The following is a 22,543-nucleotide window of genomic DNA, read 5'->3' on the forward strand; positions in this document are numbered from 1 at the left end:
ACTTGTGGGAAACTGGAGGGTCTAAATGAAAGACAAACACTCCGATGCTTTGAGTGTTTGGGGTTCAGTGTGGCGAACGAGTCACTAAACTCTTTCTTGGATCCCGCTAGTGTAACAAAGCATTAATAAAGAAGCTGATGTATATTTACTGGTTCTGTTGTGTTTCTGCTGTTTGTTTTCTTACAGCGCAGGCTGATTTTTTTTTAAAAAAACCTTGATGCCTTGACTAATCAAGTCCCCGTCAATCTCTGCCTTAAATACACACATCTACCGTACTTCCATAGCCACCTGTGGCACCAAGTTCCATAAACTCACGACTCTCTGGCTAAAGAAAATTTTCTGCTCCTCTGTTTTAAATTGATGCCCTTCCACTCTAAGTTATGTCCTTGAATCCCCTACCGTGGGAAACATCCTTGCCACATCTACTCCGTCCAGGCCTTTCAGCATTCAAAATGTCTTCATGAGTTCTTCCCTCATCTTTCTGGACTCCAACGAGTACAGCCCAAGAGCCAACAATTTAGAGCAGGAAACCTGCCATCTATGCTGAATTCATTCCGCATCACTGTTACACCCATGGCAAACCAGTGGGTACTTGCAAGCACTCAATTATTTACAAATTATTGCTAAAAACAGGATAAACTCCAATGGATTCCCTTCATTGAACTAGGCAATAAGTGCACCTCAGACACGACTATCGGTCAAATTGATCAGACAGCATCACTTCACATACACCTGAACATTAGTCCTGAAATGGCAGTCATCAATCACAGAATAGACCTGATGATTATATTCGCAGAATGATTTGCAACATTATAACTCCTCCATCAGCATTCTACCGATAATTGAGACCCTGCCTCCAGAGGTAACTACATGGGAGCATGACTGGAAGAAAGCTGATTAGCAATTCATGGCTGCATGCAACAGAATTGGACAAAAGTGGGCTGCTGAAGTGACAAGCAACATTTATGCCACCTTCAATTGATGTTCACCTCTAACAAAACAGCTCCAGTGATCCATTTGAACATTTAGTATTAGACTGCAGATGGTGGATGGTTTTTTACAAGCAGATTCAACAAATTGGAATTTATATTTGTAAAACTAAAATCGCTGGGCGGATGAATCTGTTGATCAATGGCCAGTGTTACCTGTCCAGTACGGACACTGCAACTGAAGAATGCAATGGGAAACCATTTCAGTATTTTTCCCCTGTATAATCATGACCTCAACATCGACTATGTTCTTCAGGGGAGGCAAAACTATAATTTGGAGGGTTGGAGATAGTGATATGATCACCCACGCCGAAAGGCAAGGCACCTGAATGGATTAGATAAGAAAATTTCCCATCATAAACATCTTCGCCACTTGTTAGAAATGTAATTCATTAGTCAATAAATCATGTGGTTCTAAGCAGTTTGGGCATGGTGAGTCACCAATGGCACAACAAAAATCTGCAAAAAGTCAAGAATGCAATGGTATACATCTGGCTTAGTGAGTGAAGCTCCAATAATCTTATGGAAGCCAAATATCATGAAGAAACCCATTTGATTTGCATACTTCCATCACTTCCTCCATAAACAGAACACTATAAGTGCAACGTACACCATCTACAAGATAAACTTCAGCCAAGATTTTAATGCATCTTCAATAATAGCTGGGATTTGGGAGTCCCCACATCTACAAATTGGAAACTTATTGCCAATCCTTATCCATCTCCGTCAAAGTGCAAATGCCTGCTACCTAATAACACAGGAGTAATTGCTTCTTCAGTGTTACAAAGTAGCAGTTGACAACAACCTGGAAAGCAATTAGATGTGCAATAAATGCTGGTGCCATTAACCATGCCCACATCCTTCGAAGAAAAAACAAATTCAAACCCACTTATAATCAATGAATTTGAACTGAGCAATAATTTTGAGTGATTATTCAACCTTTCCATGCCTGACTTTCCAGGTATAAATTTCTTTATGATGAAACCTAACCTTCAATGTATTGAAGTCTCAGTTTAATAGACACCAGTAAATACATGACTGTTAGTGTTATGTAACGACACTTTAAACACAAAATTACTAGTTTCAGTATCTTGTTTCTGAAATTCAACAAAATAAAAATTAATTGTGTGCCGAAGGAGATTAAGTAAATGGAGCATTTTTGATGGAGAGGGAGAAGGAAATATTGAACATATCCAAAGTAATAACCAATCTTTTTGACTGGTACAAATGGTGGAAAAAATACTTGAGGATGGAGGCAGAGTTCATTAAATGAAGAATTTTGAACTATCGCATGGCAATGAACAAATTATAAAAAAGCCCTTGACTAGAATTGAGGTGAAGCAGTAGCATGTAATATTGATCTGACCCAAGCCATCTAGAATCACTGTTATACATGTTCAACTAGTTTAGATTCAAGGTCAGCATTGTTAATGTCTAAAAGTAAAAGCTTTTCATGTTTTCAAACTGCTGTGTTTAAAAAAAAAATCCATAAACTGAGATCACTGCATTGGGTCAGAAAGCACTTTGGGTGTATTTAAAGTGTGGCTTAGAGACGGGTGTAGAGACAAACATTCACACAGCCGGCATTATTAAACGTTGATTTGTTGATCCACCTGGGATAACAATACAGTCGGAGCAGCGGAAAACAAAATTCAACATACATTTAGTTATGGAACAAATTGCTGTGTCCTAGAACACACACCCACCTTCTTGGCTGACAATGCGAGCCTCTTCGCTGGAGGTGGTGACATGGTACTGGATTGCTCTTCCGCAAGTAACTGGGGCTTTATTTTGGATACTCCTTGCTCCTCCACACTGCTCTCAGTCCTCTCATTTCCCGAGCTGTGTGCCTGAGATTCAGAATCAGACTCTTCTGGCTCAGACTGTTGATTATCCTTTGTCGCATTGCTCCCATTCACAGCACATTTGGGGCTGCCAAGCCCTTTCTGCTGGTTCTGGGCGCCGTCCTTTCCTTTTTGCTCAGCTCCACCAGTTGCCATCAATGACTTCAATGAGGTAGATGAAGGTAGTTCCTTGCTTTCGGGTGCCGACACCTTTGTACTTTCTATCAAAGGCGGCCTGCTACCACTTGAACCACTGACTGAATGGCTCTGAGAAGATTTTGGTTGCAGCTGAGGTAAAGATTTCTTAAGCTTCTTCAGTGACTCATCAATGAAAGTCTGTGGGTTAGTTGGTTTTCCTGGAAGCCTTGGCGACTGGATCATGGTAGTTCTTGGCACTGCCACTCCAATGTTCCCAGAAGCTTGCAGCTTTGCTTGCTGAGACTCTGGTTTCTATATTGAATAACAATGTAAATATCTCTTTTACATTAAAGGTTTGGCCTCAAAGATCAGAGGTAAAACTTCAGGTTTGTGATTGATAATTTCTGACTGCTATAAGAGATTGTAATGCAGTATTAAATTAGTAAAATGGACGCTGCATCTGGCAGATTCATTTCAAATATCAGATGGAACACTTTGGAAGTGAAGAAAATTGGCCACATAACTACTGTGAAAACTAGAATCTAAACTCGATTTTGCATCTTGATTTTAAAATAACTTTGGAAACCTGCTCCGATTATTACCATCTGCTTTGGAGATGAAACAACTGCTAAGTTCATTGCTTTTTATATCAATAACAACTGCTCAGTTGGCTAATTATTTGAATTCCTCCAGATGAGGAAAAGGACAAAAATGCAAGATTCCACAGTTGTTAATAAGTTATCACATTCATTTACATATTCTAAATGTGTGGCACAGAGAAAAGAGTAATTTCACCTATTATAAAATCTATATTAAAGGTACCCACATCTGTTTCATGGCTTGATACTACTTTAAGCCTAATTTTGTATACTACTTAATAATTGAGCATTATGTTTAATATCAATAAATGGCATTAATTGACCCATGAAGAAAAAAAATGGTATTTCTACTCATCTCCAACTTCCAATTAAGGATAATTAGTTATTAATGCTTCCCTAGCCTTCAATGTTCAATCAAACTTCACACTGGTCGCTGGAGACATGCAAAATATTTGAATTCATTTTCTTATCAGTGAGGGGAAATCATAAAATTATGGGACTTTTCCTCTGTTTCGGATACAGTTTCCAGTTCAAGAGGCTTCACCACCCCTGGCTATTTTAGACATAGAAAGGTCATGTCTTCTGACTGCAGACTGATAAAAGAATATCCAAACCAAACCATCACTGGTTTCTAAATTTCAATTAATTCAAGAAATACCAAGGATTGTTCAGATTTTTCTTCCATCTTGTGAGTTATTTTAAAAACCCATAGCGGATCATATGACACCGTATCTGCAGAACTCTTCCAACTGAGCTTTCTAATGTAATTCCATTTCCCATTTGGAAGAACAATGCAATCCAGCAGGTTTTACTACTTCCTAGAGCACAATATTAACAGTATTCTCAGTAAGCTAACCTTGGTCATCTGAGGAGAGCTGAAGTATCCATTCTGAAGTGATTTCTTTGGCATGACTGTGCCATTGCTAATTTTGACAGTTGGCTGAATAAAATTCTGCTTCGATATTTCATCCAGGCCACTCTTGGAGTTTGTCATCCTGCAACAACGAACCAGTTCCAAGTTACAAGACAATCTTTCAAATCATCAAGAACTGATGAAAGAAATGGAGCAAAAATGCTTCACCACAGGTCAGAGTATACATACGACATCACATACAACCTTGAGATTCTTTTTCCTGCGGGCTCAGCAGGTTTTCTATTTATTGATTGTGCAAAAATAAACTGTACTCAAGAAAAATACATATACAAAAGAGAACTGTTAACAAGAAGCAAGAGCAGTGCAGAAAATAAATATTCAATCATAAATAATGTGCAAGATAAGAGTCCTTAAATGAGCCCCTGATTGATTTTGTTGTAGAGGAGTCTGATGGTGGAGGGGTAGCAGCTGTTCCTGAACCTGGTGGTTCAAGTCTTGTGGCACCGATACCTCTTTCCTGATGGCAAGAGCGAGAACAGAGTGTGTGCTGGGTGGTGTGGATCTTTGACAGTTGCTGCTGCTCTCCGATGGCAGTGTTCCACGTAGATTTTCATGATGTGAGATTTACTGAGCTGCGTCTACTAGCTTTCTGCTCAGAGGTCTTGGTACCCCATATCAAGCTGTGATGCAGCCAGTCAGCACACTTTCCATGACACATCTGTAGAAGTCTCCCAAGATTTTCTGATCTCATATGAAACCTCCGCAAATTCTCCTGAGAAAGTGGAGGCACTGATGTGCTTTCCTCGCGATGACATTAGTGCGTTGGGTCCAGGAAAGGCCCTCTGAAATAGGGACTGCCAAGAACTTAAATTTTCCTCACCCTCTCCATCTCGGATTCCCTGATATGATCACTGGATTGTACATCTCTGGTTTTCCCCTTCTAAAATCCACAATCAGCTCCATGGTTTTGGTGACATTGAGTTGTTAGGACACCATTCAGTCAAGCTTTCAATCTCCCCACGTACGATGACTCATTGTGAATTTGTAGATGGTGCTTTTGTTGTAGCAAGTCACACAGTAATAGATGTAAAGCAAGTAGAACTGCCCCGTGGTGCTCCAGTACTGATGAAGATTGTGGAGGAGATGTTCTTATTAATCCATCCTGATTGTGGTCTGGAGGGGAGGAAACCAAGGATCCAATTACACAGTAGGGTACTGAGGCCCATGTCTTGGTGTTTGCTAATTAGTTTTAAGGGGATGCCAGACAGGAGCTGATATGCTTCAACACCAACCTTTCAAAACACTTAATCACTGTGGATATGTGTGCCACTGGTAGGTACCATACATTCGGCAAATAAGTTGACTGGAAGGTCTACCCCCCCTTTTTCAGTCTCATTTGAATGGTTTTATGATATAACTGGTGTGTGTCGACCATCTCCCCCTCCCCATTTTCGGGATGTCCGGGCCTCCCAGCAACAATCCAAAATTTGTTACAACACCCCAATCACCAAGTAACAAAGCTATAAATTAAGCAAAAGCAGGGAAGATGCCAAATGCAGCTGGGTCCAAGACTTCAGCATCACCTGCAGCCGGAGTTAGCGACAGCAACTCCATTCTCCGCAATGGCTGCAGTGCCCATCCACATCGAAGTTTCCTTGCTGCCCCAAGTGTGTTCGGTGCAGGAACCACGGCTACATTTTGGCTCCGGACAGGAGTGGCAAACCCATTCTCCTGGCAGGAGCCTTGGCCTACGGGGCAGAAGCAGTGACCTCGTTCTCCTGGCAGGAGCCTCGGCCTATGTGGCAGAAGCAGTGACCTCATTCTCCTGGCAGGAGCCTCGGCCTATGTGGCAGAGACAGTGACCTCGTTCTGTCGAGCAGGAGTGGCGACCTCATTCTCCTGTCAGAAGTGGGAACCTTGGCCTACGTGGCAGGAGTGGCAACCTCATTCTCCTGACAGGAGCGGGAACCTCTGCCCTACTGGCTAGGAGTGGCTGCCTGGGCTTATCGGGGAGGAGCGGTGACTTCAGACTCTACAACTATAGGATGACTGGATGAGTTATGGTGGCACCAGTGGTCGGGAGGTGCTTCCAGGGTCGACTTGTATGCTAAATCGGTTTTTATGGGTCGACTTATTCGCCGAATCGGCATGGAGTGGTTTTTGAGCTGAATTTAATATCCCAAAAAAATATTTGACATACAAGTCGACCCCCCTTTTTTTTGAGAGAATTTTATGGATGCTGCAAGACCTGCTGAGCTCCTCCAGCATTTGTGTTTTTTAAAACAATGACAGCGTCTGTTGACTTTTGTGTTTTACTGTATTCATTATTCACCCTGAATTGCGAGATTTCAAAGTGCTATTTTATATTCCTGACACATTATTCAGCCAATAGAGTTTGCATCAGGATGTACCACCCTGACCAACCACCAGATAGTTCAACAGAATGGCTGAGGATAAACCCCCTGCACCAATTCACCATGCTCACTCTCCTATTATCTCACCTCCGGTTTTCAGGAAATACAAAATATTAGAAAACAAAAAAGCTGCAGATTCTGGAATCTGAAACAAACAGAAAAGCTGGAAGAATTCAGCCAGTCAAGTAGGACTGCTTTGGAAACTCCTCTCCCCCCAGTTCTAAGGAAGGCTCCCTAACACATCTCTCTCCAGATTCTGCTTGAGTTCTTGCAGCGTTTCAGTTTCAACAAGCTATTATGCGGCACAGCGAATTGAAAATCCTTGGGTCAAACCAGGGTTAAAATGAAGACCAAAAATAAACTGCTAGAGAAACTCAGAGGGCCAGGCAGTGTCCAGGGAGGGAAATGGTCTGTCAAGATAAAGAATCTTGATCTGAAATGCTGAGTATCCTTTTTCTGCTCTACATTTCAGTATCTGCAGTCTCATGTCTCCATTGAGATAGGTTGATCGGTTTCTTGATTGATCAGCCTCACTCATTTTATTCCTTCAGTTGAACATCTTGTATTTAATATTTCAGTCTTTATCACAATTCACTTCAGTTCCCACCCTCCAAATCTTTTGAATTTCTGTTCATTTTTGTTTTATTCCTTTAGTTTTCACATCAAATTGCCAAAGACAAACACAAATGCTTCTTTTTCACCCTATAAAGCAGCTTGAGCCCAAACAATTCACTGCAGATAAATTTCACCTCAATACGTGGAACTTTCAAACATGCAAAATAGAAGCCTGAAAAATGACACTCAAACAAAATGCATTTAAGTTACACCAACCTCAGGTAGAAAAGAACATAAGCTTGTTGGTTCAGCACTACTTTGATGTTACTGCAATGGACCATCGAATCATTCATCTGATACCACTGCCCATTGCTGGCCTGAAAGAAACCAACATTTCATTGACATGTTTGGTATATAATTTTAGTAACGTTCATCTCAAACAAATAATTTTAGTAACACCAGCTCACTTGATTTTGTAACTTGTCTTCAAAGTTACTGATGAACTTTGATACACTTATTTTTAACTGAGTTGCATTTTAATGAATGAGTTTATACATTAAAGATTATGTTGATTTAGTGCTAGATTTAAACATTTGTTCATTATTGCTGAGCCTTTTTCTCAAATTACAATGCAAGGTCCATTGTCAATAACGGTCTTGAAAATTTTCAAAAATTAATTTCATTAGATACAACAAAACAAGTTCATATTAGGTTCGATTAGTAGAGGACTGGTGCACAAGGTAGATGAGCAATCGAACGACACGCAATGTGTTTGTTTTAAAAAAAAATTAAATTAATTTTTTTTTCAATTTTAATCGCAAATTGCCATTATTTCAGTAAATGTAACTAGCTACAGCTGTGTTGTTAACTGTGCAACTTCTCACCTTAACATAACAGTAGTAATGTCCAGCATGACAACTGTATCCAGAATGTACCAATACGGCATACAGCCCATAACTGACAGGCTCCCCATTTGTTTGGGACATGTAAGGACGTATATTCAAGAGTTCAGGGTAGCCAATATCCTTGAAAAAATAAATTCAGTATTAATTTTTACTTTCAAATGTGAGATAGTCAGAAATCTGTTAAAATATCTTTTCAAGATAATTGCCTAACATATTTTCACATTCTCATTCTAATCCTTCAAGGAGGGAGAGGGAGAGAGAGAGGGAGAGGGGGAACTCACTAATGTCACTTTTTATGTAACTGAAAACTGGACTTAAACTGGATGCAAGATGTGTTTTTAGTTTAAAGTCTTTTATTTGTCAGGTTTCTTTATGAATTTGAAATTCTCAGCAGCAGGAACCATTGAGAAACGAAAAATTATGAGAAAGTCATGTGGCAGTATCTTGCAATACATTATAATTCACCCTTAAAGCACCTTGCTGCAAGGCAAATAGTTTGCCACATCGTAAGAAAACATAATAGTCATAAAAATAAATTCACCTTTGTGATTTTTCCACCACTGAAGTTTGCAAACCGTTTTAAGGAAAGAGTCAGAACATTTGATGCTCTGTGAATGGAAAAGCGTTTTGTAGCAGGTACCTTCTTCTTGCACCTAAAGAAATTTGTTGTGACAGTGAGTAACATCCTTTCAAATGAGCTTAAAAGGTCAAAATTCACACGGGAGTATTCTTCAACAAGAATGGCAAATTTAAGACTAATTATTTTAAAATTATTTCAAATAATTATTACTGAACTTGGATCACAATTTGTTAAACTTAAATAATTGGAACACCGTACAAATATTTCAAGTGCATTCCTAATTCTGAACAGAACAATGCGCTATTTACAAGAAATATAATGTATTGTGTAGCAAAGTATTGGAAAGTGAGGGTACAAACAATCTCAGGTTTAAAAAATGCATCATGTGCCCACTGTGAAGTGAAAATCAAAATAATACAGTATGTTCAGCTTGTTTCAAATGTATTGCAGCTTGAAGCAGTATGGTCCCTTCCAAAGAGGAAAGCAAATGTTCAAATAAAATACAGTAAAACCTCTGGAATCTGGAATTCAAGCCACTGGAAAAAATAAAAGAAAATAAATTATAAAAATTTAAAATAGGTAAAAAATATGCACATTTAAAATGATAAAGTAAATGTTCCTTGAAATAACACATAAACCTTTGGAGAAGATGGAAATTAATATTTAGCGAGTGGAGGGCCTTGGTTGTGCTTTGCTCGTAGCAGCTGTTTGAATAAATTTGTGTGGAATAGCAATGGCAGCACCCAGGATGAAGAGTTGGTTGATGCCCCTCACATTGGGGTGACTCTCAAAGTGTCTCCTTAACTCTGCTTAGTAAGAGTTGCCTTGGTCAGAGGCTTAATCTGTAATCTTGGGGGCGGGGGTTAATTATCTATAATTGTTATTATTTGTCTATGGAGAGGAAGGAACCTACAAATGCAGCTACAGTTCAATATTTTCAAAGAATCTGATTGAAAATAAAGTAAAATGATTTAAGGTATATATATTCATGCTAGTAAGTTTGTTCAGTGTATGTACAGTATAGAATTTTTGTCTTTTAAACAGTTTATTCTTAATGCAGGTGTATTAGTTATACATTGTAAGAGTGAGTCACAGACAACTGAAAAATACACTGATCAGGCATCTATCAATTCCCATAGGTGCCAGATACCAGGGTTTAACTGTACTCTGTAAAATGCCATGATTTCTCATTGTAACCCTTTACTAAGACAAGAGCTTGGCAAGCATTACATGGGAAAGCTGGACAAAAAAGTTGGCAGAATTGTCTTCAAAGATTCTTGAACTTTGAGGTGGCAGTTTAAACAAACTGCAGGTTGTCATCGGAGCAAATAAGCAATCAGCTGCAGGACGTCAAAGAGCAACATGGAATGCATTCCTATTTCATGATGAGAGGTAACCTTGAGCATTAGCGAGGACAGAATAAATAATTGTCCAAAAAGTACATGCTTTGGACTTTAGCATTCTAGACATTTACAGCTGAAGACAAACTACTGATTTGTGATGTATACATGATATTGATCTAAAGCAGTGGTTTTCAAACTTTTTCTTTCCATTCACATACCATCTTAAGTAATCCCTATGCCATAGATCCTCTGGGATTAGTAAGGGATTACTTAAAGTGATACGCGAGTGGTAATAAAAGGTAGAGAACCACTGCTCGAAACCCAACTGTTACTGAAATATTTTGCTCGAGAAAAATTGCGATTGGCCCATTTTTTTTGGAGTTATGAAACCGTGCACCTACCGAGTCAATTAGGCAGGATTAAAACAATGGTTTTCAAACTTTTTCTTTCTGTTCTCCTACCACCTTAAGCAATCCCTTAATAATCACAGAACACTCATGGCAGAGAAATTACTTCAGGTGGTATGTGAGTGGAAAGAAAAAGTTTGAAAACCACTGATCTAAAGCAAGTTTCAATTGACGGAGAAGGAAATCAGGCTGTCACTTTCCCTGCTGCACAGCATATACTACAATCTTCTTTTCTGTAACCAAGCTGAGGGAAAAGACCAATCCTGAACTTCATCTCCCTCCCCTCCGAGTCAAGACATTTACTCAAAGTGCCTTCCAAAGTTTCCAAATTGGCACAAATATTTAAGATGTCTTATTCATTTTGATAAACACTTACTTTGCACACATGTAGGCGTTCTCCCCATTGAGAAAATCAGGTTTCACAAAGAGCTCAAGAGCTCGGACAATGTTGGGTGCTTGCTGGAAAACAATTAAGTGTGGGTCAGACTAAACAGCAACGCTGAACGGCATTTATTATACAATGTTCCATTGAATTTGAGCTCCAACTGAAATAAGATGCCTTCATAACTTCCAATTTCAAGATTCCAGGTCAAGTAATCTGTGCACAAATTGGTTCTGGATTTTGTCCACCTTGTACGTCACAGGCTTTGGAAATTTGTTTGATGGAATTCAAAAAATTTGGGTTATGAAATAAAAGTTTTAACAAACAATTCCTTTTCTCACTCCCCCCCCCAATCGCATGCACAGATGACATGGCTTTATGCAACAGACAAATCAAGATATGGATCCATTTCTAGGAACACAAGCCATTGAAAGTGGAATCTAGTAAATCACAATGAAATAATACCAAATATAATCCTGGTATGTTTCAATCTTAACACTGGAATAATACAGCAAGTGAGGTTACTTGGGCAGCACAGAAAAGTACAACCCAGTAGCTAGAGGTAGTTCAAAAACTGCATTTAAAAATTCATAAAATTACAATCTCACCAACATCAATTTTACCTTCTGCTGAATAAATTTATATTTTGAAATAAGGGAAGAGTAGCATTTAACAAATGACGTTATAATTGGCACAGAGTTAGTTTATACTCTCCAATTTGGACTGCATCAGGCATTCTCAATGGGGTCCATATGCCCCCCGCCACCCCTACTCCAAGGTCCACAGCACATTTAATGAGGGAGGCCACAGACTTTGGTGTGTGTGTGTGTGTGTGTGTGTGTGTGTGTGTGTGTGTGTGTGTGTGTGTGTGTGTGTGTGTGTGTGTGTGTGTGTGTGTGTGTGTGTGTGTGTGTGTGTGTGTGTGTGGCACGAGAACTGAACAGATTAAACATTTTTTGGGGGGAAGGTAAGGACTTGGCTATGCTGTATAGTTGCCAAGCAATGTGAGATTGCTTTGTAAAATAGGAGGCATACAATCCAATAATCAAAAATTGATTTTATAAGATAAATCCCAAACCCACCCTTCCACCCCTTCAGCCAATTCCCTTAAGGGGAGCCAAAAAATATAAATGATACATATAATTTAAAAAATTATAAATGTTGAAAACAATTCAAAGTATATCTAAATGCATATATTTCAAATACGGAGACCATTTGCTAACAAAAAGGGAATAATTAGCATGTAAATTATAAGTATTTTTTTCCCTAACAATACAAGCTTTCAATTCATTATGCCAACGTAGTATATTAATCTCTGTATTATCTTTCCAAGTACTCGCAACACATTTTTATGCGCTACTGATAACACCAAACGTACAAAAGTAATTTGAATTTTATCCAAACCTAATCCCTTCAACGAAAACAAATTACCCAACAAAAAAATCGTTGGACCCAATGGTAATATAAATTTATACAATTTTTCCAAAACTACTTTAATTCCTTGCCAAAATGGTTGAACTTTAACACAAGTAAACAGCATGTAAAAAAGTTCGAATACATGAATCACATCTAAAACATAAATCTGAATTACTAAACCCATATTTTTTCAGTTTCTCCGGAGTCGAATATAATTGATGTAAAAAATTATAATTAACCATTCCGTATTTTACATTTGTCAATTTAATTACATTGTCCTGACACATACCCGGCCAATCATCTTCAGGAAAAATAAACACTAAATCACTCTCCTATTTAAGTTTAAGGCAATATCAATTTTCATTTTTTTTATATAAGCCAATACCCTCTTTTGCTTGATTGGATTATTTAATCCCTGAACATCAAAAGTTGCAAAATTCAAAGTAGACATTTTTACTAACTTTTTCTTTGGCTTGGCTTCGCGGACGAAGATTTATGGAGGGGGTAAAAAGTCCACGTCAGCTGCAGGCTCGTTTGTGGCTGACCAGTCCGATGCGGGACAGGCAGACACGATTGCAGCGGTTGCAAGGGAAAATTGGTTGGTTGGGGTTGGGTGTTGGGTTTTTCCTCCTTTGCCTTTTGTCAGTGAGGTGGGCTCTGCGGTCTTCTTCAAAGGAGGCTGCTGCCCGCCAAACTGTGAGGCGCCAAGATGCACGGTTTGAGGCGTTATCAGCCCACTGGCGGTGGTCAATGTGGCAGGCACCAAGAGATTTCTTTAGGCAGTCCTTGTACCTTTTCTTTGGTGCACCTCTGTCACGGTGGCCAGTGGAGAGCTCGCCATATAATACGATCTTGGGAAGGCGATGGTCCTCCATTCTGGAGACGTGACCCATCCAGCGCAGCTGGATCTTCAGCAGCGTGGACTCGATGCTGTCGACCTCTGCCATCTCGAGTACCTCGACGTTAGGGGTGTGAGCGCTCCAATGGATGTTGAGGATGGAGCGGAGACAACGCTGGTGGAAGCGTTCTAGGAGCTGTAGGTGGTGCCGGTAGAGGACCCATGATTCGGAGCCGAACAGGAGTGTGGGTATGACAACGGCTCTGTATACGCTTATCTTTGTGAGGTTTTTCAGTTGGTTGTTTTTCCAGACTCTTTTGTGTAGTCTTCCAAAGGCGCTATTTGCCTTGGCGAACTACTAACTACTAACTACTAATATATAAAATGACGCTCCCCTTTATAATTCTTCAAAACCACCAAAAAGAACACAAAACCCACCCCTCGATAAAGAAAAAAAGAAAAAATTTAACCCCCCCCCCAAAAAAAAACACCTAAAAGGTAGTAACACCCTAAAAATCTGGGTGTGGAAAATCCACTAGTGGTAGGTGACAGTCAAAGCTTTCAGTGTCATCCACTCCACCCCCCCCCCCAGATACATTTCCATTATGTAATTAAAAACAATCAAATATAGTAAATATATTCAACCCAATGATTCCACGCCCAACGATTGTTCCGGATCTTCAATGTCAAGAAGACTTCGTATCAGCTCTTTTTTCCAAACCCATTCCCATTTCCCCTCCTCTTAGGAGACAATGGTGAAGACCGTCCATTTCTTCGTAATTCTGGCAATGAATTAGCAAAAACCAAGGCATCGTGATCGTTCTCAAAAAATTGAGATTGAAAGTTTCCATAAAAAACCTTCAAAATTGCAAGTTAACGAAAAGCAAACTTATAGCCCTTTTGCCATAAGACATCTTTAGCCGAATTAAATTCCCGTTGTCTTCTAATAACCTCTTGATTCAAATCGGCATTAAAAAAAAGTCTATTGTTTTGAATCATCAACAGGGATTGACTCTGCAGTGCTTTCTGTACCGCCATTCGTAAAATCATTTCGCTAACTTGATACTTCAAACAACGAATCAAGACCACCCTTGGTGTTTGTCCAGTAAGTGGTTTTTTCTTCAATGCCCTATGAGCCCGATCCAGTTCCAAACCTTCAGGAAAAAACTCTTTACCCAATACCTCTGGGATCCAATGTTTAAAAAATTTTATTGGGTCAGAACCTTCAAAGTCCTCTGGAAGACCAACTATTTTCACATTATTTCTCCGGCTTTGATTTTCCAAAGAATCAATCTTGTTCAATAAATCCCTTCTTTGAATCGCCCAATCTACAAAAGAACCTTCCATTTTTTCTTTATTGCGTTCCACTTGATTTTGACGTTCAGAAAAGGCTGTTTCAATTTTTAAAAAATTATCTTGTACAATATTAACAGATTTTATACATCTGTTAATATCACTCTTAACTACAGTAATTTCTTGTTTCTTAGTTGACATTTCTTCACACAAAGTATCCATAAATCCTTGGGTTATTTGAGTTGACATTTGTTTTGACATATTATCCATTTGAAAAGCAATCCCTTCCAAAACAGTGAACGCTGAATCCATTCCAGATTCCATAGCCACTTTTTGAGGTCTACCTTCCATAAGTACAGGTTCCTCCTCCTGGGCAAATTCTCTTCACCTTCAGTCACCATAGGTCCTCTGACTGTGCGGCTGCAGGTTGGACACCTGACGCTGGCACCCCGGCCTCGTCGGGACGCCGGCACTCGGGCTCCCCCATAGCCCACACTTTTTCCAAAAGGTCTCGGACCCGGGATGCTCCGCGCATACCCGGCAGAACTGCCAGAAGCACAGGGACGTCCTCCGACGCTACACTGCGCGTCCCGGGGCCACCCAGCAACGTCGCAGGCTCACGGGCCCCTTTGCCAGTCAGGCCGCTCGCGCGCACGCGGGTCGACTACGACTGAACTCACCGAAGTGCCGGCGCCATCTTGCGACTGCAGAATCGGCACCAAAGTCAAACTTGAACGGGCAGGAATCCTCTGGGGTTTGGAGACTCCCAACACAACTCCGTGGATTCAGCTGTGCAGGTAGGCCTCAGATCGTCTATACTTTTATATGGTAATTTCTTCTGAAGTTGAGTTTTAGATTTCTTCACATTAGTAGCCATGATGAATCACTGTTATTCAAAAAACTATAAATAATATTTTTAACCACTTTTGTACTTTTTAAAGTCGGGTATTTAATAATCCAGCTGGGGAAAGGTGGAACACGTCTTTTTTCTACGCCATCTTGCCATGCCCCCCCAGGAACAGACTTGATATCTAAACAAGAGGTGACCTTCGACTCTCACAATCTAATTTGGAGTCTGACATCAAAAAACTTACACAGGAACATCAAGCTCAAAGATCCTACTAAAATTTTAATTTTATAAGAATTATTTTAAAAATTCTTTTGATTAAGTTTTCACTTCCTTGAGTTTATGCTTAAGCTTCTTACAAACCACTGCACTTGAAGAATTTTTTAAACTCTTTGTAATATGTATGTTTATGTTTTATTCTTGCCTGCATCTTCAATAAAAGTGATTTCCTATTTATTGGTTCTGGAATTACAGGCCACAACTTTTACTCTCAAAGCAAAAGCCTGGTTTTCTTTTGACCTCATGTAACATAAATAATGTTTTTTTTTAAATGTAGCCGTTAGGAGAGAAATATGGTAGATAACAACTAAATTTGACTGCTTCACAGGGCAGGGGTCTCATAAACTTTGAGCAGAATCCTCAGGGGCCATAGCACTTAATTCAAAAGAAAAAAGATACATAAAATGCAACAGGTTCGAACTAAAAGCAGTCATGCTCACTTGAGGCAAAACTTCAATAACAAGGTTGCATTTCACATAACTCCCCCAAATACAAACCTCACAACGTTCAACATTCACAATGAACTTTAATGAAAGGCATTTAATGCCATCATTTGGACCAACACGTGGAGCCAACACCTACAACTGCATCCAGAACATTTTCCAAGAGTCCATCACAAGGATACACTTACCCTTATTTCAAGAGCAATATCCAAATAAGGATCATATGTATCTGATACACTCTTGCACACGGAGCACTTGACTTTGGGTGCAGGAAGCAAAGAAATCAAAAAAGAAAATTATGATAATAGTTAATATACACAAATGCAAAGGGGAAAATCTTCACATTAATTGTGTTCATCTTTCAGCAGGTTGGGGATAATAATTTCTGTTTCCCTGTTCAGCCCATGGGACCAACTACTCACCTGATGCTCTTTTCTGCTTCCCAGAAGCAAGAATGGATGCATCTAAAAATTAAGGGTCTCTACCCTCCATCTTACCAGTACAGTTTCTATTTAAATATGCAGAGCCACCAAGAGGAATTAAAAAGACAAAACCTGAAATTCTGTATTACTTTAAACACCAACTTTAATTTGTACTTAAACCCCAGCAGAATTCCTCAAACAATAGAGAGAGACTATATTCAGGAATCAACAGCTACAAGAAGCAAGGGGAGATGTGACAGGCTTGGTTGTTATTTTTAAATCTTTGTTGGGCACGTGAAAATTGACCCCTTTTTCGACAAAGGCAACAGGGAAAGGCCTGGTAACTCTAGGCCGGTGACCCTATTAGAGATAGGGACGATAATGCGGAGAGGATGCAGAGGAGACTCTTTGGGATATTGCCAGGGATGGAACAGTTCAGTTCTGAGGAGATTCTAGGAAGCTAGGTCTGTTCTCGCTAGAACAGAGGTGGCTAAGAGAGGAATTGATTTGAAATATACAAAATGATGAGGGTTCAATATGGAAATGGACTGCAGAAATCTTCCCCATATTCGAGGCACATAACACTAGAGGACACAGGTTTAAAGGTAAGATTGACAAGGAATACGAAGGGAACTTTCATCCAGGAAGTGGCAAGGACCTGGAATGCGCTACCGGAGAGTGTGGTTTGTGTGTCTGACAGCATTTATTTAGAGTCAATATAAGCATTTGAATCACTTGGAAACAGAAGGCTTGGGCTGGGTGCTGGGTAATGAATTAGTACCAAAGATGCCCACGTGGAAGAATTGGGCCAAATGTTCTGTTTACATAACTGTACAATTCTATGACCCAAGAAGAGTCCCACTATTCTCATATACTTTGTGATCAAAAGTGTGCACATAATTAGTTTCATCTGTGGTAAAATAGATTTAGCTAAATTATCCACCAGACAACAGTTCGATGCCCTTTCTACTGAACAATCTGAAGATTTTCCTGTTTTGCCATTTTAAAACATTTTATTTTTTTCCTCAATGCTACACACACCAGGTTCCCTTGCATTCTTTTACTTCTTGTTCACCCCAATGCCAGATTATTCCTCAGATAAGAGCGTCATTACAGGGTCCGTTGCATCCCTGCCCCAACAGGCTCAGTAACCACTTCCCCTCCCAACCCCACCACCATGACTTCAAATCAGTGCTGAGAGAAAAGAAAGAGGGATGTTAGCTGCCAAAGTCTATGGTGTAGCTTTTTGCCTCCAGGAATCCCTTAAAAATAGTTACTCACACTGAGAAGTGCACTTAACCGGATATACAACTTGTGTTTTTAACAATCAATTTACAAGGCTACATGATTCATGCACACCACACGCACATTCATGCACACCACATCACACCACACTATACAGTGCAAGGCAGCATCTCATTATTCATTGCTTCTTTCAAAAAGGAAATGCTTAAAAAAATCATTTTAACATCACTAAACTCATATTTTTATGGTAAATTATATTCTTGACAAAAGCTCTGGCTGTGATTTTTATAATTAATAAGATTAACCAAGAAACATGTACTGTGGGTTGAATAAATGCAAAAGCTGCCCTAACTCTAATCCTGCAGGATTCAGACCTGTGCAGTACAACTTAATGGTTAGCTAATAGACTCAGAATTTATTGTCATGAATGAGTGAAGAACTTCTCCTTCACAATCTCCATCAGTACTGGAGCACCAGAGGGCCGCGTCCTTAGTCCCCGGGCCTACTCACTTTACACCTACGACTGTGTGGTTCAGTATGTCAATAACACCATCTATAAATTTGCCCATAATACCCGCAGAAGTGGGTTGTATAAAGGAAAGGGATGAGTCAGCGTACAGGAATAGAGATTGAAAACTCAATGTCACCAAAACTAAGAAGTTGATTGTTGACTTCAGGAAAGGAAACCCAGAGGTATACAATCCAGTGATGAGCGGGGGATCAGAGGTGGAGAGGGTGAGAAAATTTACATTCTTGGGAGTCACTATCTCAGAGGATCTTTCCAGGACTCAACACACCAATGGCATCATGAAAAAAAGTATGTCAGAGCCTCTACTTCCTCAGGAGTTTGCAGAAGTTTGGTACGTCACCAGAAACCCTGGCAAAATTCTACAGAGGTGTTGTGGAGTGTGCTGACCAGCTGCATCGCATTCTAGTATGGGAACACCAATACCCCTGAGTGTAAAGCCCTCCAAAAGGTAAAGGACTCAGCCCAGGACATCACAGGCAAAACTCTACCCACTATTGAGTACAGTTACAGGGAATTCTGCCATCAGAGAGCAGCAGCAATCATCAAAGACCCACACTAACTGTTCTTGCTGCTGCCATAGGTGCCGCAAGACTCGCACCACCAGGTTCAGGAACAGCTGCTCCCTCTCCACCATTAGACTTCTCAACAAACTCAATCAGAGATTCATTTCAGGACTCTTACTTGTGCACTCTATTGATTTTCTTTTTGTTCTCTCTGTATTGCACAGTCACTTTGTTTACATTTGTTACCTGGTTACAGTTCTTTACTTCTTTACATGCATATGCAGTGTAGTTTTTGTTTGCACTACCAATTAGTGGTAATTTGCCGAGCCCGCAGGAGAAAGGAATCTCAGGGTTGTATGTGATGTCATGTATGTACCCTGACAATGAATCTGAACACATCATGAAATTCGTTGTTTTGCGACAGCATTACAGGTGCAAAATTGCTAAAAATTAATTTTTTAAATAAATAAAAAAGTGCAAAAGAAGAGAAAAGGCACAGTGGTGTCTGTGGTTCACTGTCCATTCAGAAAGCTGTTTTTGTACTGTTGAGTGTTTATCTTCAGGCACCTGAACCTTCTTTCTGAAATGAGTGCATAGATTTAAATATCAATTCAGGATTGGAAGGGACAGTATGTTCAGCCACGAGAGGAGGGAGTCAAGAACTCCGCGTGAAAGAGCTTTGGGAATAGAAACTTCCACACATTCAAAAACTATTTGCATGAACACTTCAAGTACCATTGTCTACATGACTATAGGCCACATCTGGAAGCCAGATTTGCCTCAACAAGTTGCTTGCAGCCAGAATGGTTAGAATAGGTCCAATGGCCTACCCTGTGCCGTAAACTTTATGTCATTAATGTTTTCTATCAGAAGTATATGGAGAGATGGTTTGGGTTGGTAATGTTCTCCCTGGAACAAAGGAATTGGGGGTGACCTGATAGATAATTGTAAAATTATGAGAGGTGAGTTAGGGTAGAGACTTAGAATATTTTTCCTATGGTAGGGCAATCAAAGCCTAAAGAGAATATAGTGTAAAATGTTCAGCATAGATGTAATGGCACAGTGGTTTCCGTACTGCAAAACGCCATGACTCTGTGGCATTGCTAAAGTTACGAGATTATAATGAAAGTACACAAAAAATGTTCATGTTATTTTGTTGAACTTACCTCGCGACCTAAGATATCCTCCAAAGATCTGATGAACTAATGAAGTAGCTTGTGTTTGTCGATCCAGCCTTCAGGGGTTGTGAGCAGGTTTGGTGGGGGGGCAGGGGGAAGAAGAAACACTATTACACTCAACTGATGGATTGCACTAGAGATACATTGTTCACACAACTCCACTGTAATCCGAGGAGGCAAAAATACATTATAATTTAGCTATAACTATCCACAGTGAAACAACATAATGCATGTTACCAAACTACAATTCAACAAATTTCCTCCCACATTCTAAGTTAATTGGACAGCCACAGGCTTGTGGGCCGGAAGGGCCCGTTACCCTGCTGCATGTATATAAATGTAATAGTTGGCCCATGGTGTGCTTCATCACTGATGCTCTTTCCTTAATTCAGCAAATTACATCTCAGTTGGCACTGATAGGAGACATCTGTTAAATTGCTTCATTCTACTCCATACAGATTTTATCCACAAGGGTATTAACAGGATACAGGGCGTGGAAAAATACAATTCCTCACTATTTTCTTTGAATAAGTAATGTAATTTGCATTCCAACCATAATTCTCCAAATCAATTAAACGCAAAAATTTACATACTTGGTGCAACTGTTCAGACAGGCTTTCTGCATTGCATCAATGGTGTATCTTAAAAATTCATGTGCATCTTCTTGATTCCCAAACCGAAAATGTCTTGCTATTTCTGTAATTAATATTTGTTATTGGAACATGAGGCAAAGTTCTCACATGGCTGGAGCAAAATTCTACACCAGAACAACTATATAATGTGACAGACAATTTAATCAAATCAAATTTTGTGACATTCTTGTTATTTTTTTTTCACCTTTTCTTTCCTCAATAACGTGGTCTGAACAGATTGGCCCATGGAACACAATCTTGCAAAGATCATTCTGAGAGGGGATGTTTCAGGCTACAAGCTGCAACTGATAGTTGGTGGTGATGGAAGGGGACCAATGTTTCAGACATACTTACAGTTGAGTAGAACTTAAGAAAATTTGAGAAACTAATTTTATGTAACGCGTCTTGAATTTGTCTCACCAAACTGCATAATTTTACTCTTTACTATGCTAATTCCACCCCCTTCTCCCCCCCCCACCCCACTTGCCCCCACAAAAACATTACTGAGACTAGGTCAACTGCAAACATCAAAGCAGTTAGGCACATTTTATTTTGTTCAGGCAAATATAATAATTGTTAAAGAACCAAGATGGATAGCTGGAGCCAATTTATTTTAATGACAGAATAGACTTGAAAGACTAAGTGGGCACTTCTGGTGCCACAATCCTGACATTAATGCTAGAAACAAGATGTTGTAGATTGAAGTGCAGCAAGAATTTTGTTCCACAACATGGTGAGGAAGGCACAGTTTGCAACAGATTGAAATGAATATCATCTAAATAAATCTTCAATAAACTGCAATCCTGAAGCCAATTATTCTTAGAAACCAGATCACAGCAATGAACATGAACAACTTACTTTTTAATTCACGGATAAATGACAAGGGTTTGATAGCATTTCCACTATTGGCAAAAGTCTGTATTAGATGGTTCTGCATAATACATATCATACAAAATCCAGTCTGAGTACCTATAGAAAAATAACAAAGCAAGTTGAAAAATCTTGATGACATCTGCTAGAGTACAGTCTGGCTAAATTTGAGACATCAAAGGACAAATCGTAAATTCAAATTGTCAATTGGTGGTTAGAAATAAACTATAATTCAATTCAATAGCTGAGACTGAGTGATATGCTTCACTGCACAAAATGTTCCCAAGAGGTTTCCCAGAAAGAGGAATTGGTAATAAAAAGCAAAAAATACTGGAAGAGCTCAGCATGTCAGTACATCATCTACAGTGGGAGCAAGTCAAAATTTCAGGTCAATGACCTTCCACCAGAACTGGTAAAGTAAGAAAACAAGCATCCTTCAAGCTGCAGGTGGAGGCTAAGGCAGGGAGAACATAGCAGATGTGGACCAAACTTTACTTAAAACATCAGCAGAGACAGAAAGAAACATGTGAAGGAAAAGACTGGCTATGTGAAATTTTTTGAACTAATTTTGACTTGCGAGTGATGGCAGGTGTGGTGATGGCAGGTGTGGTGATGGCAGGTGTGGTGATGGCAGGTGTGGTGATGGCAGGTGTGGTGATGGCAGGTGTGGTGATGGCAGGTGTGGTGATGGCAGGTGTGGTGATGGCAGGTGTGGTGATGGCAGGTGTGGTGATGGCAGGTGTGGTGATGGAAGGTGTGGTGATGGAAGCCTAGGTGCTGTTCCTTAAACTCACTTTGGCGTTGTTGGAACATTTGCAGGAGGCCAATGAAGCAGGAGTGATACAAGGAATTAAACTGAGAAGCAATGAAAGCTCAGGATTAGTTTGTGATGCCACGACAGTGCCTCTGCTTTCACAGGAGTGTGCAGAGGTTTGGTATGACATCAGAACCCCTGGCTGATTTCTACAGACCACCCAGCTGCATTGTGGTCTGGTATGGGGACACCAATACCCCTGAG

The 22,543-nt window shown here is 39.9% G+C and overlaps 1 protein-coding gene across 4 annotated transcripts in view; it reads right to left on the reverse strand.

Moving 5' to 3' along the window:
* The window catches only part of usp36 (ubiquitin specific peptidase 36), a 73,089-nt gene that overhangs the window by 19,867 nt on the left and 30,679 nt on the right, over positions 1–22,543 (reverse strand). For 3 of the 4 annotated variants that reach the window (XR_011354874.1, XM_069930007.1, XM_069930008.1), the window contains exons 4-13: positions 21,514–21,624; positions 20,617–20,719; positions 20,012–20,079; positions 16,335–16,405; positions 11,025–11,107; positions 8,860–8,971; positions 8,298–8,438; positions 7,690–7,790; positions 4,427–4,565; positions 2,696–3,283 (exon numbers count right to left, since the gene is read on the reverse strand). Coding sequence is in view for 3 of the 4 variants with exons in the window: in XM_069930007.1 (XP_069786108.1) it covers positions 2,696–3,283; positions 4,427–4,565; positions 7,690–7,790; positions 8,298–8,438; positions 8,860–8,971; positions 11,025–11,107; positions 16,335–16,405; positions 20,012–20,079; positions 20,617–20,719; positions 21,514–21,624 (1,517 nt within the window). In the remaining variant the exon portion in view is untranslated. The remainder of the gene's footprint in view (positions 1–2,695; positions 3,284–4,426; positions 4,566–7,689; positions 7,791–8,297; positions 8,439–8,859; positions 8,972–11,024; positions 11,108–16,334; positions 16,406–20,011; positions 20,080–20,616; positions 20,720–21,513; positions 21,625–22,543) is intronic. The other variant, XM_069930009.1, reaches the window with a different exon arrangement.

The sequence above is a fragment of the Narcine bancroftii genome, chromosome 3, assembly GCF_036971445.1.
Source record: "Narcine bancroftii isolate sNarBan1 chromosome 3, sNarBan1.hap1, whole genome shotgun sequence".
Lineage (NCBI taxonomy): Eukaryota > Metazoa > Chordata > Chondrichthyes > Torpediniformes > Narcinidae > Narcine > Narcine bancroftii.